The sequence below is a fragment of the Salvelinus sp. IW2-2015 genome, linkage group LG18 (assembly GCF_002910315.2).
Source record: "Salvelinus sp. IW2-2015 linkage group LG18, ASM291031v2, whole genome shotgun sequence".
Lineage (NCBI taxonomy): Eukaryota > Metazoa > Chordata > Actinopteri > Salmoniformes > Salmonidae > Salvelinus > Salvelinus sp. IW2-2015.
In genome coordinates this window covers 9,504,721-9,522,636 of record NC_036858.1, presented here as the reverse complement: position 1 = coordinate 9,522,636, position 17,916 = coordinate 9,504,721, and the positions used below count along the sequence as shown (strand labels likewise).

The 17,916-nt window shown below is 43.5% G+C and overlaps 1 protein-coding gene across 1 annotated transcript; it reads right to left on the bottom strand.

Moving 5' to 3' along the window:
• Positions 1-567: 567 nt before the first annotated feature.
• Positions 568-17,608, bottom strand: LOC111978394 (dual specificity protein phosphatase 3-like). The gene is given in 5 exon segments (XM_024008447.2): positions 568-1,063; positions 1,066-1,104; positions 1,107-1,151; positions 6,419-6,651; positions 17,239-17,608. Coding segments are annotated over 5 exon segments (651 nt in total). The 5' UTR covers positions 17,421-17,608; the 3' UTR covers positions 568-911.
• Between the last annotated feature and the right edge of the window lie 308 nt (positions 17,609-17,916).

Here is a 17,916-nt window from a genome sequence, read left to right as displayed (position 1 = left end):
AAAAGAAATTGTGCTGCTGCTTGCTTCTACTTAGACATGATGGGTGTGTGTGTGTATGACATCTTGGGGAGCCAGTCTCTATGGAATGTTGTTTTTTTATACACCAAATTAGCCCACCSAACACTACCCATGTCACTTCCTTGTGTGATGTCAGGGTGCTTCATTGTCACACCCAATCAGGAATAGTCTAAACCAAAATGTCCCAAAACATTCCAGACTGGTCAGAGATCATTTTGTTGGTGTCATGACATCATTGTAGTCTGACAGTCCCGGCAGTGGGATTCTGTTTAATGATTGTGCTATAATATATTATTTGTACAACTCTTCCGACCTCAGAGCTCCAAAAGTTGAACACGGAGAGAAATGTTCAGTGTTTTAAACCTATGGTCTAGGGAATGCTTCATTGGTCAAGTCAAAACATCACACTCAGGGAACTTTGGGGCTGTGTGTGCCAGCGGTGGGACGTATGCTTATGGAATCTACAGAGAGAAGATGGGTGACAGAGTAAACTGTAAAGCACTGAGCCATGGTTAGAAGGATGCCTGCATGCCCCAGGTACCCTCTCCCCCCCCCCCCCTGGCTAACATACTTCCCCCACTATCGGAACAGGCTGGGGTTTAGACAAATGTACCCAAGGACACCAGCAGAGCGAGAGACAGAGAGCGAGAGACAGAGAGCGAGAGACAGAGAGAGGTGAGAAAGAGGACGGCAGCATGACAATAGAAGAGAGTTTGTGTGTGTGAGAGAGAGTTGTGTGACTGTCACCATGTATGTACAGTGTATGCATGTATGCATGTATGTTTACATGTATGTGTGTGTGCATGTGTGTGAGACGTTTGCCGGTCAGGATGGTTGAGTCAGGTTGTCTCCTATGGAAGGCAGAATGGAGGGGTTGGGTCTCTCTCCCTCTCTTACTTTGTCTTTAACCTGGCAGCCACAACTGGCATCACCCATTCAACTTGCCCCTCTTTTGCCAGCTTCTCGTTGAGTTGGCACAGCTGGCGCAGAAAGCCGTCATTGGGGCCGATCTCTCTCTTCAGCCTCACCGTGGCAACCGCCACCGGGCGTCCAGTTTGTGGCGCAGCATGAGGTAAGCGATGACATGGTGGGCGAGCGGCTGTAGCCCTCTCGGCAGTGGACGTACACCTTGCCTGATGGACACAGACAGACACTTAGGGCTACATCCCAATTCTCCTCAATGGCCCCCTTGACTCAACTCCTTTTCCTTCATGAACACTGATTTTTTAAATTTATTTTATTTCACCTTTATTTACCAGGTAGGCTAGTTGAGAACAAGTTCTCATTTGCAACTGTGACCTGGCCAATATAAAGCATAGCAGTGTGAACAGACAACAACACAGAGTTACACATGGAGTAAACAATAAACAAGTCAATAACATAGTAGAAAAAAAAAAAAAAAGAGAATCTATATACAATGTGTGCAAAAGGCATGAGGAGGTAGGCAATAAATAGGCCATAGGAGCGAATAATTACAATTTAGCAGATTAACACTGGAGTGATATATCATCAGATGATCATGTGCAAGTAGAGATACTGGTGTGCAAAAGAGCAGAAAAGTAAATAAATAAAACAGTATGGGGATGAGGTAGGTAAATTGGGTGGGCTATATACCGATGGACTATGTACAGCTGCAGCGATCGGTTAGCTGCTCAGATAGCAGTGTTTAAAGTTGTTGAGGGAGATAAAAGTCTCCAACTTCAGAGATTTTTGCAATTCGTTCCAGTCGCAGGCAGCAGAGAACTGGAGGAAAGGCGGCCAAATTAGGTTTTGGCTTTAGGGATGATCAGTGAGATACACCTGCTGGAGCGCGTGCTACGGGTGAGTGTTGCCATCGTGACCAGTGAACTGAGATAAGGCGGCACTTTACCTAGCATAGCCTTGTAGATGACCTGGAGCCAGTGGGTCTGACGACGACATGTAGCGAGGGCCAGCCGACTAGAGCTACAGGTCGCAGTGTGGGTGGTATAAGGTGCTTTAGTAACAAAACGGATGGCACTGTGATAAACTGCATCCAGTTTGCTGAGTAGAGTATTGGAAGCTATTTTGTAGATGACATCGCCGAAGTCGAGGATCGGTAGGATAGTCAGTTTTACAGGGTAAGTTTGGCGGCGTGAGTGAGTGAGGCCTTTGTTGCGAAATAGAAAGCCGACTCTAGATTTGATTTTGGATTGGAGATGTTGTATGAGTCTGGAAGGAGAGTTTGCAGTCTAGCCAGACATCTAGGTACTTATAGATGTCCACATATTCTAGGTCGGAACCGTCCAGGGTGGTGATGCTAGTCGGGCGTGCGGGTGCAGGCAGCGAACGGTTGAAAAGCATGTATTTGGTTTTTACTAGCGTTTAAGGCAGTTGGAGGCCACAGAAGGAGTGTTGTATGGCATTGAAGCTCGTTTGAAGGTTAGATAGCACAGTGTCCAGGAAGGGCCAGAAGTATACAGATGGTGTCGTCTGCGTAGAGGTGGATCAGGGAATCGCCCGCAGCAGAGCAACATCATTGATATATACAGAGAAAAGAGTCGGCCGAGAATTGAACCCTGTGGTACCCCCATAGAGACTGCCAGAGGACGCGGACACATGCCCTCCGATTTGACACACTGAACTCTGTCTGCAAAGTAGTTGGTGAACCAGGCAAGGCAGTCATTAGAAAAACCGAGGCTACTGAGTCTGCCGATAAGAATATGGTGATTGACAGAGTCGAAAGCCTTGGCCAGGTCGATGAAGACGGCTGCACAGTACTGTCTTTTATCGATGGCGGTTATGATATCGTTTAGTACCTTGAGCGTGGCTGAGGTGCACCCGTGACCGGCTCGGAAACCAGATTGCACAGCGGAGAAGGTACGGTGGGATTCGAGATGGTCAGTGATCTGTTTGTTGACTTGGCTTTCGAAGACCTTAGATAGGCAGGGCAGGATGGATATAGGTCTGTAACAGTTTGGGTCCAGGGTGTCCCCCTTTGAAGAGGGGGATGACCGCGGCAGCTTTCCAATCCTTGGGGATCTCAGATGATACGAAGGAGAGGATGAACAGGCTGGTAATAGAGGGTGCGACAATGGCGGCGGACAGTTTCAGAAATAGAGGGTCCAGATTGTCATGCCCAGCTGATTTGTATGGGTCCAGGTTTTGCAGCTCTTTCAGAACATCTGCTATCTGGATTGGGTAAAGGAGAAGCTGGGGAGGCTTGGGCGGAGTAGCAGCGGGGGAGGCGGAGCTGTTGCAAAGGTTGGAGTAGCCAGGAGGAAGGCATGGCCAGCCGTTGAGAAATGCTTGTTGAAGTTTTAGATTATACAGGATTTATCGGTGGTGACCGTGTTATCTAGCCTCAGTGCAGTGGGCAGCTGGGAGGAGGTGCTCTTGTTCTCCATGGACTTTACAGTGTCCCAGAACTTTTTGGAGATCAGGATGCAAATTTCTGCTTGAAAAAGCTGGCCTTTGCTTTCCTGACTGACTGACTGCGTGTATTGGTTCCTGACTTCCCTGAACAGTTGCATATCGCGGGGACTCTTCGATGCTATTGCAGTTCGCCACAGGATGTTTTTGTGCTGGTCGAGGCAGTCAGGTTCTGGAGTGAACCAAGGGCTATATCTGTTCTTAGTTCTGCATTTTTTGAACGGAGCATGCTTGTCTAAGATGGTGAGGAAGTAACTTTTAAAGAATGACCAGGCATCCTCAACTGACGGATGAGGTCAATATCTTCCAGGATACCCGGGCCGGTCGATTAGAAGGCCTGCTCGCAGAAGTGTTTTAGGGAGCGTTTGACAGTGATGAGGGGTGGTCGTTTGACCGCGGACCCATAGCGGATACAGGCAATGAGGCAGTGATCGCTGAGATCCTGATTGAAGACAACAGAGGTGTATTTGGAGGGCAAGTTGGTCAGGATAATGTCTATTAGGGTGCCCATGTTTACYGATTTAGGGTTGTACCTGGTGGGTTCCTTGATGATTTGTGTGAGATTGAGGGCATCTAGCTTAGATTGTAGGACTGCCGGGGTGTTAAGCATATCCCAGTTTAGGTTACCTAACAGAACAAACTCAGAAGCTAGATGGGGGGGGCGATCAATTCACAGATGGTGTCCAGGGTAGTTGAGAGGACTGGATAGGGTTCCACTATACTGCTTAAACCCATCAAATGCTTTCAGATCAGTGGTCTTGAAGGAATGGACACAACGAAAGGAGACCATTTCTGGCTATTTGGATTCTMATGAAGACTGGGACTGAAGTAAAAGGAAGGAAAGAGGGAAGACAGTGAGGTACAGGGACGAAAGGAGGGAGAAAAAGAGCGAGGGAACAGYTACTCCGTATAAACACTGCCCAGCGAAGCATCTCAGCCAGAGAGATGCCAATCCAGGGCCTGACCTCTGCGGCAGACAAGTCAATGTCAACCACCTTTACTTCTTTACTTTCCTAACCACTGCCGTAGCCTCACCAGCGCAGTGTGTGTGTAACTGGATATGTAAACTATGCATGCATTTGTGTGTGCATAAATACACCTCAACATCCCACTCCTCAACTCATGRATTTATTATTGACCTCCCTACTCCCCAGGAGGAATACACTGTGCCAATTTCACTGGGAAGCCAATCTGCTCGTGCTCAATTCCGATCTGCCGACTCTGCAGTGTTTGAAACCTGACACCGCTCCCAGCGTCTCGGGGGTCTTGCCATTTAAGTGACCTCTGTCCAATCCCCAATCACCCTGCCTCCCGCCAATCAATCCAGGGCTGACTGTAGACGCTCAGAACATACACACGGAATCAGCTTCTCATCGCTTCACACACACACTAACTCTATACACACACTCACAACCCTGCTGACGAGGCACATGCACAAGCTCCGTCCCTGACCTTTGACCTTTCCACAGCTCGGCAGGGGGTCACAAAATGTCACTGATCAAGCCTTGATGGGTTACAGCAAGACACTATATCCACCAGAGTGAGCTGGCGTTCCGGCTTGTTGGAAAGATAAGTGTCCTTCCTCCTCTTCCTCCCCTACTGTAGCCACTGTGATTGACTGGGGTGTAGACGTTGCTGCTGCCAAATTGCCCGGGAATTAAGACGCTTTATAATTGTTCCGCTGTGTCAAAGATGACATTAAATCAATGCCATAAAACACAGGGTTCAGGGCTCCAATTAAATGGGCCCGAGGGTATGTCAACACCCCAGTAATGTTTTGGGAGAGAGGAGCCAGAGTTGTAGTCAGAGATAGATGGCTGTTCCTGTTCTTTCGGTCTACAGAGGCTGTTATGAGTTAGAGGGGTTTGGTTGAAGTGAATGGCACTCCCTTTATCTTTTGTTGTTCGGCTTCCCTGCTAGATTTCCCTTTGTTTTGTCTTGGTTGGTGCTCTGTTACAAATCTCCGACACATATTTTAAATAGTACTGTCAAAACGCATTCAATGTGCTGTTCAATGCAATGTTTCAAACGGTGTCATGGTAATTAATCACATCAAAATGGCCCTCTTGAAGTGACATCTTCTAAGCATTTTTTACTGGAACACAGCGCAAAGGAAAAATAATGTGTGCCAAACCGGTGTCTGTGCTTGCTCTCTCTGGAAAAATGTGGAGTGTCTGGTTTGGTACAATAGATCCATCTATGACCAGTGCAAAATGTTCTCACCACATTCAACTAATCGAAACATCCGATGATGTAGCAATGTGCAATAGGACTAGCCTGAGAAACCATTCACAGGAATATCTCTTACCAGTGACAGAGAATGCATCATTAAACATTTTATACCCTGAAGGACAGTTTCTGTTACTCCTCTTCTCATAACAGACTTGGAGCAACAAGAGGTGGTCTACAGTTTTAACCAGGGGAACAAATATTTTGAAATGAGAAAAGAAAATTACTGAGGGGAAACACACCATACTGCTCTTTGATCATATTGCTCTTTGACCAATAAGGGGCGATTGGCGCTCTATTTTACAGTACAGAAATAAATCAGGTATTGGCTTCTAAATTACATGGTGAAATGGTAAATACACAATAACTTATACCAAGTAAATACCTGTAGAAACAGTACCTTAAAATAAAGCTCCCCCAATTCTTTACATCAGACAACCTACTGTAGAAGAGAGACAGACCGTATGGAGACCAATGCTAAAGGCATATCAATTCACCTCAGTCAACCATGTCCTGAAGTCAATTGAACTGGGCCTCTTCAATGTACATCACCATGGAATGCCAAACGGATTGTCACTTAGTCGAACAAACAGCTCAGTAACAACAGGTGGCTGGGTGGCGCCTTAATTGGGGAGGACGGGCTCATAGTAATGGCTGGAACGGAACATGGTTTCCATGTGTTTGATACCCTTCCATTCACTCCATTCCATCATTTACTATGAGCCGTCCTCCCCTCGCCAGCCTCCTGTGGTAAAAGAGAACCCAGAGTAATCAGTCTCACCTTTGCCATTGTTGTGTGCCAGAGCCTTCTCGATGAAGTCCGCCCCCTCCTCAAAAAATGTACTGAGGTTGAACTGAGGCTTGTCGTTGGCCTGGATGCCGTGGTAGGTGATGCCCGAGCCAGCATAGAACTCTGCGTTGGTGTTGACGTGCATGAAGGAGTTGCCCTCCGCCGCGTTCAGGATGTGGGTCACGCCCAGCTTCTGCAGACGCATCAGATTCTGGCCCACAAACCTGGGGAGGTAGACCATAGAAATAGATATTTCTATGAGGTAGACATCAGATATTGATTACAAATGGGCCACATCTGAGAACAGTGGCTTCCAGAGTCACTATTATCAGCTTTGTAGAGTAGCTACTCAAGACAAGTTAGAGTAAATAAGCAATGGCTGTCAAACTAAACATCACAATGTACAAGGTTCCACAAAACCAAGTTTTAGCAGCTGACTGTTTTAAAACTACAGTCCAAAGTTGTCCCAGACCTGCTATTCAAGCCATTGTCCTAACACCATCTCAACGCCTCTCCAGCTCGTCATCCTAAATGTTCGGAGTTGCCACAGCACTCTTAGCTCATCGTTGTGAAAATTGTGTTGAATGGGTTTTACTGCATGTCGATTTTCGCACCCAACACAGACCACCCCATCTAGCCCGGTCTCAGACCTAGCTGTCGACATGGCCTTGCTCTGCCATGGCTGGTTGGAGCTTGAACGGAATAAATGGTGGAGCCCGCTTTTAAAACAGTGGAGATGTCTGTCTATGTTAGTGCCCCCCCAGGGGACAGGGGAATGTCCGGAGCCATGCCAAGGAAAATGAGATCTTGGGTGCTGCCCAGGGGAAGACAGGAAGCCACGGGTATCCTGATCACTGACCGAAATAGGGCTACGACACCCAGGGAGGTGGAAAGAAAAGAAAGAAAAGAAAAAAGGTCGAAGAAGAAAGAAAAAAGATAATAAAATAAATAAAAGATGAAAAGATAAGAAAAGTAAAAAGAAAACAAAAGGAGAAAAGAAGAGAAAGAAACAAAAGAAAATAAAAACTATGGGGAGAGGAAAAAGAGAGTGCAGAGGGGGAGAGGAGAGAGAAAGAGAGATACAGATAGGGCCAGAAAGAGAGAGACAGAATGAAGGATAGAGAGAGGGGTCGTGTCCAAAATGCCAGGATGTCATACTCATTTCGGCTTTTCATCGAGTAGAATTCACGGCACACTTAAGGAAGATAATCGTCTTTTTACACTTCAGTGTTTTTGACAACAGCTGATAATCAGAATAGGGGATGTGCTCTACAAAAATATACGAAATTGCGCGTTAGATGACGTCTTCTCAGCATGTTTGAGTAGCATGTTTGTTGCTTACTGCATACGTTTTTACTAAACAGTACATTCTAAATAGAATGTAGTATGATTAGTACACAGCATGTCATTTTAGTAAGTAGTAGGAAAGACAGATTTCAGACAAGGCCAGGAAGAGAAGAGAGGCTAGAGAGCTCCATACTCAGCCAGCTCTACTCCAGTGACTGCATCTCCATCTACTCAACTTCCAGACAACTATACATCTCTTTCTGCTCTCCTCCATCTCTGCTCCCTTCCTTCTCCAGTTTTATTCATGCGTTTCCCTATTGCAGTTTAGTTTCAATTCATGGCCACTATGGGGCACAGATTTATCACATGATTAGGGGTACAAATCCAACCCTGCCAGAAAATACCCCCCCCCCCKAAAAAAWAWAAAAAAATAAAAATTGGGTAGGACAGGGTCCGCCGCAGTGTAGCGCTGCTGGAGCTAGGTAGGGGATTCATGCCTTGCTCAAGGGCACAACGGCAGTAGATGGTAGCTATGACCTGAAACCAGTATCTCTCCAGTTGCCAGTTCAGATGCCCTACCTGGTATTTAAACTAGCTGCCTTCCAGATACTCCTATCACTGGGTCTATACAGTGCCTTCAGTAAGTATTCTCACCTCTTGACTTTTTCCACACTTTGTTGTGTAAAAGCTGGAATTTAAAATTGAGTTTTTTTGGTCTCTGGCCTACACACACACACACACACACACAATACCCCATAATGTCAAAGTGGAATTATGTTTTATTTCATTTTTACAAATGAAAATCTGAAATGTCTTGAATCAATAATTATTCTAAGCCCTTTGTTATGGCAAGCCTAAATAAGTTCAGGAGTAAAAATGTGCTTAACAAGTCACATAATAAGTTGCATGGACTCACTGTGTGCCATAATAGTTAACATTATTTGTGAATGACTACTTCATCTCTGTACCCCACACATACAGATAATTGTAAGGTCCCTTAGTCAAGCAATGAATTTCAAACACAGATTTAACTACAAAGACCAGAGAGTTTTTCCCAATGCCTCGCAAAGATGAGCACCTATTGGTAGATGGGTAAAAAAAAGCAGACATTGGATATCCCTTTGAGCATGGTGAAGTTGTTAATTACACTTTGGATGGTGTATCAGTACACCCAGTCACCACTAAGCTATTGGCGTCCTTCCTAACTCAGTTGCCGGAGAGGAAGGAAACCGCTCAGGGATTTCACCATGATGTCAATGATGACTTCAAAACCGTTACAGAGCTTAATAGCTGCGATAGGACAAAACTGAGGATGGATCAACAACATTGTAGTTACTCCACAATACCAGCCTAATTAACAGAGTGAAAATAAGGAAGCTTGTACAGAATAAAAAAAACTGAATGGAGCTATGGACAGGCAAAATCATAGAGGAAAACCTGGTTCAGTCTGTTTTCCTCTAGACACTGGGAGATTAATTCACCTTCAGCAGAACAATAACCTAAAACACAAGGCCATATCTACAATAGAGTTGCTTAGGAAGAAGACGGTGAATGTTCCTGAGCGGCCGAGTGACACTCTAATATATATATTTTGTTTATATTGCATAGATTGTGGCTTCCCTCAATGTAATTGTCAACATCATTTCCAATCCCCCATATATTTTTAGGTATATACTGTATTACACACACTACCAGCCAAACGTTTGGACACACCTACTCATTCAATGGTTTTTCTTAATTTTTTTTTACATGGTAGAATAATAGTGAAGACAAAACTATGAAATAACACATATGGAATCACATAGTAACCCAAAAAGTGTTATAAACATATTTGGATTTGTGTATTTGAGATTCTTCAAAGTAGTCACCCTTTGCTTTGATGACAGCTTTGCACACTCCTGGCATTCTCTGAACCAGCTTCATGAGGTAGTCACCTGGAATGCATTTAAATTAAACAGATGTGCCTTTTTAAAAGATAAGAAGGAAAGAAATTTCACAAATTAATGCATTTGAGCCAATCAGCTGTGTTGTGACAAAGTAGGGGTGGTATACAGAAGATAGCCCTATTTGGTAAAAGACCAGGTTCATATTAGGGGAAGAACAGCTCAAATATTACTTAAAGACATGAAGGTCAGTCAATCCGGAAAATGTCAAGAACTTTGAAAGTTTCTTCAAGTGCAGTCGCAAAAACCATCAAGCGCTATGATGAAACTGGTTCTTATGAGGACCACCACATGAAAGGAAGACCAAGTTACTTCTGCAGCAGAGGATAAGTTCATTAGTTACCAGCCTCAGAAATTGAAGCCCAAATAAATGCTTCAGAGTTCAAGTAACAGACACATATCAACATCAATTGTTCAGAGGAGACTGCGTGAATCAGGCCTTGCGTCGAATTACTGCAAAGAAACCACTACTAAAAGGACACCAATAAGAAGAAGATTTGCTTGGTCCAAGAAATACAAGCAATTGATATTAGCSCGGTTGAAATCTGTCCTTAGGTCTGGTGAGTCCAAATGTGAGATTTTTGGTTCCAACCGCTGTGTCTTTGTGAGATGCAGAGTAGGTGAACGGAGGACCTCGGCATGTGTGATTCCCAACGTGAAGCATGGAGGAGGTGTGATGGTGCTTTGCTGGTGACACGGTCTGTGATTTATTTAGAATTCAAGGCACACTTAACCAGCATGGCTACTACAGCATTCTGCAGCGATACACGATCCCAGCTGGTTTGCGCTGTGGAACTATCATTTGTTTTTCAACAGGACAATGACCCAACACACCTCCAGGCTGTGTAAGGACTATTTGACCAAGAAGGAGAGTTTTTCCCCCCCCCACCTTTATTTATTCTAGTTGAGAACAAGTTCTCATTTACAACTGTGACCTGGCCAAGATAAAGCAAAGCAGTGCGACAAACGACAAACAAACATACAGTCAATAATACAATAGAGAAAGTCTACATACAGTGTGTGCAAATGAGGTAGGATAAGGGGGGTGAGGCAATAAATAGGCCATAGTGGCAAAATTATTACAGTATGGCAAATTAAACACTGGGGTGATCGATGTGCAGAAGATGAGTGTGCAAGTAGCGGTACTGGAGTGCAAAGGAGCAAAAATAAATAAAATAAATATGTTGATGAGGTAGTTGGATGGGCTATTTACAGATTGGCTACGTCCAGGTGCAGTGATCTGTGAGCTGCTCTGACAGCTGGTGCTTAAAGAGTGATGGAGTGCTGCATCAGATGACCTGGCAATCCACAAACACCCAACCTCAATCCAATTGAGATGGTTTGGGATGAGTTGGACTGCAGGAAAAGCAGCCAACAAGTGCTCAGCATATGTGGAACTCCTTCAAGACTGTTGGAAAAGCATTCTAGGTGAAGCTGGTTGAGAGAATGCCAAGCGTGTGCAAATCTATCATCAAGGCCAGGGGTGGCTATTTGAAGAATCTCAAATATAAAATATATTTTGATTTGTTTAACACTTTTTTGGTTACTACATGATTCCATATGTGGTATTTCATAGTTTTGATGTCTTCACTATTATTCTACAATGTAGAAAATAGTAAAAATAAAGAAAAACCCTTGTAGGTGTCTAAACTTTTGACTGGTACTGTATATATATTTTTTACAAACGTTTTCTTACACTTTGACAGAGTATTTTGTGTAGATCACTGACATAAACATTTTTTTTTTCTTCAATTAAATTCATTTTAATCCCACTTTGTAACACAACAAAATGTAGAAAAAAATCAAGGGGTGTGAATACTTTCTGAAGGCACTGTACCTACCTACCTAATTGAATACCTTTTCTGTTAATTGTACTTACTATGCTCTACATTATCTCGCCCCCGAGTGCTCTACAGTTGGATAAGCATATCATCCGGCTCCAGGCAGGGATGTGGAGAGGCTGAGTGACCCTGCATGGGTCCCCTGAGACAGAGGGTCAACACACCCACGCTGCCAGGCTGACTAATAAAGATCCAGTCTGCCACCATCTTTCTTTATGACTGGGGATGAGGCAGCCCATCTGTCTGCCTGCCTGTAGGCCAAGGCTCCTCCGAGGTGCTGGAGCGATGGCTTCTGTACATGGGGCTCAGCCGCTCAGATCTGCCCACAGAGACCCATAACTCACACACACACCCTCTCGCTCTCCCCCTTTCTCTCCCCACTGTGTCTATCCATCTCTCTCCCTACTGTGTCTACCCTTTTTTCTTCTCTCTCTCTCTCTCTCACTCTTCCTGCTGTGAGGCTTTGTCTATCTTGGCGGAGCCATGGAAGATTGCGGTCATATTTCTCCTGTAATGACGATGACTGTGTGAGAGGAAGGTGTGTGTGTGTCTGTGTGTCACATTTTGCACGTGTACAGTGCATGTATGTGTTTCAGAGTATGTGCTTGTAAGCTCCTGAGTCTACAGATATAACCAATATTATTTGAGCATCTATGCGTACGTGCGTCTGAATGTGAATGTGGACACCAGTGCCTGCCCGCATGTGTATGCATACCTGCTTGTGTGTGTGTTTACATGTCCTCCACTCATACTCCTCCTCTCTGCAGTCCCAGTCTATCCATTATTAATACAAGCCCTTACAAAGAGCCAAAGTGTGCCATCAACCAGGGGCTGCCCAGTGCTTTTAGATTAAAGCCTGAGTGGGCGTCAACGAAAGCATTTTAGCACACCTTACATCATGGCTTCCGTCGACATCCGGGTTCCATGGATGGTGTTTTTTTTCGGAGAGCAACTCACTACTCAAGTTTGTGTTACGAGCCTACTAGACTTTTCAAGCAGGGAGTGTTTTTAACATGATAGCTTAAGAAGCTAACAGAGATCTGTTGGCAAATATTAAGAGCATTTTGGTGTCAAGGTCCCACATGTACAATGAAACTTAGCTCATAATTAAATAATGCCAATTATAGGGTAAAATAAACAATATCTTCTATAATATATAGATGTTTTTTTGTTTTTTTACAGTGAAAATTGATCAATCTGCCCCCTCAGACTTAATGGGCATGACAGTGTGTGTGTGTGTGTGTGTATTTGTCTGTCCATTGTTTTAAATTAACAGCAGCCAGCTACTTATCAGCTTGAGCTATGTGGCAACAGTGGTCTAACCATCACACAGATTCTGTTGCAAAATGTTTAGTCTGTTTCCATTGGACAAATTCAGGTAGGTCCCGCCCCGTTTCGTTTGCCCTGTTTGCTTCCGCTTGGTTCTTAGAAACGGTAAACGGTTTCTGTAATGAATACACCTCTTCTCTGGCTGACCTTCAACATAGAACATGTGAGAAGCCACTGGTTCCTGTGGAACAGACAGTGGTGTGAGTGGTCAGTGTGTAGACCCTAATCAATAGGCAATCCATACATCTTCCTGGTACCTCTGCCATAAACCCTTTACTCTACATTGGAAGATGATGCACTTCCAAGATATGAGGTCATTTTAAGCATCTGTTTTCTCACAAATACAATGAATATGACAGTGAAATATTTTGTCATGAAATTTACTGTAAACAGAAAGGATATAGACAAATTCTATTTACTGTGCTGTCTCCAATATCTAAGGGTCTTCTTTACACATTTCAAAATAAAGGTAAAAAACCCCAGACGACATTTAACCACTTAGAACATGACCATTGTGTAAACTTAGTCGAAGACAAGATGTCTTGTCAATGTGTCAGTCGTCTCTTGGCCCGAGAGAGTGGCACATTCAGATTGATTTTGTTGTAACACAGAGGTAATGTGCTTGCTTTCTATCCAGCTCACCCTCTTAATGCTCTCTTGGCAATGACTGGAGCCAAGTGATGGATATCATTAGACAAGAGGGAGAGACATAGGAGTTTCCTGTACATGGATAAAGGAAAACTATACAATCTATTATTGATTGTCAAATTCTGTATATTAAAGTTGCACTATCCAGAAATTGCTCCTCTATTTCCTGGTTAATAAAACTCGAATAGTTCGCCTCATTTCAGTTTATGTGACAAAATAAGCTGGTATAGTGTAGAGAATCATTGTACAATCTAAACCGCTGTGAAATATATTTTACAAAACCCAAATATATTGTTGTTTCAGCTGGTGTACATTTTGGTCAGGTCACCCAAAAAGTTACATATTGCCACTTTAAGACCAAGCTATTTCACGTTATTGTGTATGTCCTCAATGTGGATTTCTTTCACCCAAGTACATGTAAAACACACGCCATGCATGGACTTTATTCATGACATCTTATTCATAGTGTCTCGACTAGGTATGTGTAGTGTGTGTGTGCTGGACTTTACATATACATTGGGACTGACACACCTCCTACATGCACACAGCATAAGGGATTACTAGGAACTGACCTTACTGGAATGGCGGGCTGTAAATTGTGGGAAAGACACGGCACCCTCATTACATAGTACCCAGTCAACCAACCACATTGCATTTATAGCTGGGTCATTCCACGAAATGAGTGCCTTTTGCCTGCCTTGGATATAGTAGCCCTTTACACTCGTACCTGTATAAGGGTCGAAAATGGCAGCGTAGTGGCTGTACAGTAACATGCTATTCATGATGTCAGAGCTCTGGCTCTGCGCTTCAAAGCGGTGTATGGGTTTTGACTGACAGCCATTCTGAATTTGAGCACCACACGCGACAAGAAGATGCCCCCATCCCTCCCCCTAACTGGGCATCTTTTGCACATTTTTTGTTGAATTCTGTACATTTAGAGGACTATGCATTTTTAAAGATGAAACGTTGAGGATTATAATATATACCGCTTTGACGTCATACAAGCAAGCCAAACACAGAGAGTCCAAATGTGCACTTCACATTTCCAAATCATAAAACTCCTGTCATAATGTGTCAACGTTTCTGATCACTATGCTTGATGTACAGTTACAAGATGACATGGCGTCCCACCCTGGGATGTTCTGAACACAATGAGCCTGTTCGTTTATTGGGAAGAATAGTCACCACGGCATATGCACCTGAATGCACTCATGACTTTCTATGCGCACCAAAATTACGATCAGTTTCTCTGAATTGCGTTGTGAAAGCATAACACTAAGATCGTATACAGTGCATTCGGAAAGTATTCAGACCCCTTGACTTTTTCCACATTGTTACGTTACATCCTCATTCTAAAATGTAATAACTTGTTTTTTCCCTCATCAATCTACATACAATACCCCATAATGAGAAATAAACAGGTTTAGAATTGTATCATAAAGGCCTGATTGATGGAGTGCTGCAGAGATGGTTGACCTTCTGGAAGGTTCTCACAGAGGAACTCTGGAGCTCTGTCAGAGTGACCATCAGGTTCTTGGTCACCTCCCTGACCAAGGCCCTTATCCCCCGATTGCTAAGTTTGGCCTGGTGGCCAGCTCTAGGAAGAGTCTTGGTGGTTCCAAACTTCTTCCATTTAAGAATGATGGAGGCCACTGCGTTCTTGGGGACCTTCAATGCTGCAGAAATGTTTTGGTACCTTTCCCCAGATCTGTGCCTTGACACAATCCTGTTTCGGCGCTCCACGGACAAGTCCTTCGACCTCATGGCTTGGTTTTTGCTGACATGCACAGTCAATTGTGGGACCTTACATAGACAGGTGTATGCCTTTCCAAATCATGTCCGATCAATTTAATTTACTACAGGTGAACTCCAACCAAGTTGTAGAAACATCTCAATGATGATCAATGGGAAACCGGATGCACCTGAGCTCAATTTCGAGTTTCATAGAAAAGGGTCTGAACACTTATGTAAATGTGATTTCAGTTTTTCCATTTTAGAATAAGGCTGAAAAAGACAAGGGGTCTGAATACTCTATGCACTGTAGAACACTTTGAAAATGCAATATTTTCAATCAGATTTTTATTTTAATAAAGACTTGGTAATGTGCCAAAATTCAGCATTTTGACATGTCCCTCTGTCACCCTCTGACTTCTAAGAAGATTTGAACCCACTTAACCCCAACATCTCTCCAAATGTTTAACATTATTTTAAATAACGAGTTATTTTGTTACTTTGACAAAGTTATTTCTGAGGGTTATTATTTATTTCATGTGATTAGTGATTCATTTTAAGGTCAACCCTGTTACGTGATGAAAATGTTCCTTTTAAAATATTTTTTTTCAGTCAAATCATAATGTAAAAGCAGGGGTGGCTGGTTCTACTCTTTTTGGCAATTTTCTGGTGTTTTGTGGTGGAAATCTGAGCGGGTTGAGTTTAACACATCAACCCTGTTACCCAGACTGTAGATAGACAGGCTAGAAATGTTTTAACAAATGCAATTTTCTTGTTAAGCTTGCATTCTATTGCCCCTCCCTGTTGCACACAAGCTTCCTGTCCCAAGGGAAGTGATGGCTGATTATGCATTATTCTGACACTACTCAAAAGACACCTAATGGTTGGTACGACCCAGTTAGGGGAATAGCATGAGAGACTGGTCTAGCCCTCCACCCCCCTTTGAGAGAGAGAGTGTGTGTGTGTGTGTGTGTGTGTATAAAGGTAAGTGAGAGACAAAGGTGTGTAGAGGGGTGTTATCAATGAAAAGGTGTTTCAATATCGGAAACAATATTGAAAACCCCAGTGGAGCCTTGGGAACCAGTGTGCATACATCAGCATTATTTACACAGGTGGAATTAAACTGATTGAAGAGCGAGTACATTTGTTTAAAAAAATATATAATAATGAAAATGTTTGTCTCGTCTGCTTCATTCATTTAGGCTGCACAATGTCTAGTTCCCTGATCAATATAGCCTACATTGACACTCACAATCCAACAGTTTGAGAAAATTGTGTGTATGGATTCCATATCCGATTCTTTGTTTCGTACGAACATTTAAAACCAGATTATTTCAGCACTGCTGTATATGTAAATGTCTAATAGAATAGAATAGGGGCGTTGAATGAAACCGCGGGAGATACCGATAACATAATGGAGTCGTTTCAAATAAAATCGGGCGTTTTGTATCGCCCTTCAAATACGAACGTTCGAGAGGGAACATGTGCCTCTAGAATATTCACTCTTTCCTCATCTATTCAGAGCGATGTGCCTCTAGAAAATGCACTATTTCCTTCATCTATTCTGAGCGAGAGAACAGCCTCCTCCCATGCTCGTGACAAATATTATGAATTAAGAGACTGCATATCAACACCAATCCCCTTCATACTGTTAGTTGTCAAAGCCATTTGAATCCTAAAACACTTTTTATTGATGATGGTAGGTTGCTATAGCCTTTGTTGCTGGAATTTTGTAATTTGTTAAAATTGGAAAATATTCGTTTAGAATAGGGTTTTAATTCATGGGTGTCAACAATGACATTCTATAGCCTGCAAATATTGTTATATATTATTCTGACATTTTCTGTGCTCAATATTGTCATGAACGTGTCTGTCTGAACAGATAGGGATGCGTTGCTAGGYACGATGAAGCAATAGCCTACCTGTCGGTGTCATCTGATAAATATCGTAGGTTACTGTTTGTTTAAAGGGAAGAAATATAAACTATCGTGCACATATTCCTCAGAATTTTGGTCAAATAAAAATAACTTACGCGTTACCAACGTATATTCTAGGGAAGACCTCGTTGAAATGCTGTGTTGGTAAACTGTAAAATCCGCTGCTGTTTGACAACAGCTCGTTCAGTTGTTGCACAGTAACCTCGTTATCTGGCACGGTGACTTCAGCCGGAGGTGGTGGTGGTGGTTGTTGCTTTGCCGGGCTCGATTTCTTCATGGTTCCAGGCAGTCTCTCTCCGAACTGGCGAACAAACAAGTGTCAGATTACTGCTAGACTCTGAGTCGTGTCAATTTCAGATTTTGCAGCATTTTATTCTCACTCGAGTCGTGTTGTGTACAAGGAGTCTGAATCGCACGCTCTCTCCGCTTGCAGACACACCCCACTCGCCCACCGGCGGTCAGACACTCCAGACAGGAATTGGTTGACGACAGCGGCACGCGCGCGCAAGTGTGGTAAACGAAGACACTATAAACAAGGCAGAGAGGGCGCCATTGGAGAGACCACTCAATTACGTTTGTTTTGCTTTTCGAATGGCATCTCTTATACTCTTGCTGAAGCTGGGAAGAGTTAACGCCCGAGAAACTACTGGAGAAAAGACTGGTGACCATAATGAATGAAGATGATATGAAGCATCCCAACACAGCATCACTGTCATTCAGTTACAGTAGACTCATCCACGAGGCAGTTTTTTATTTTATTTTTTATCTTGATT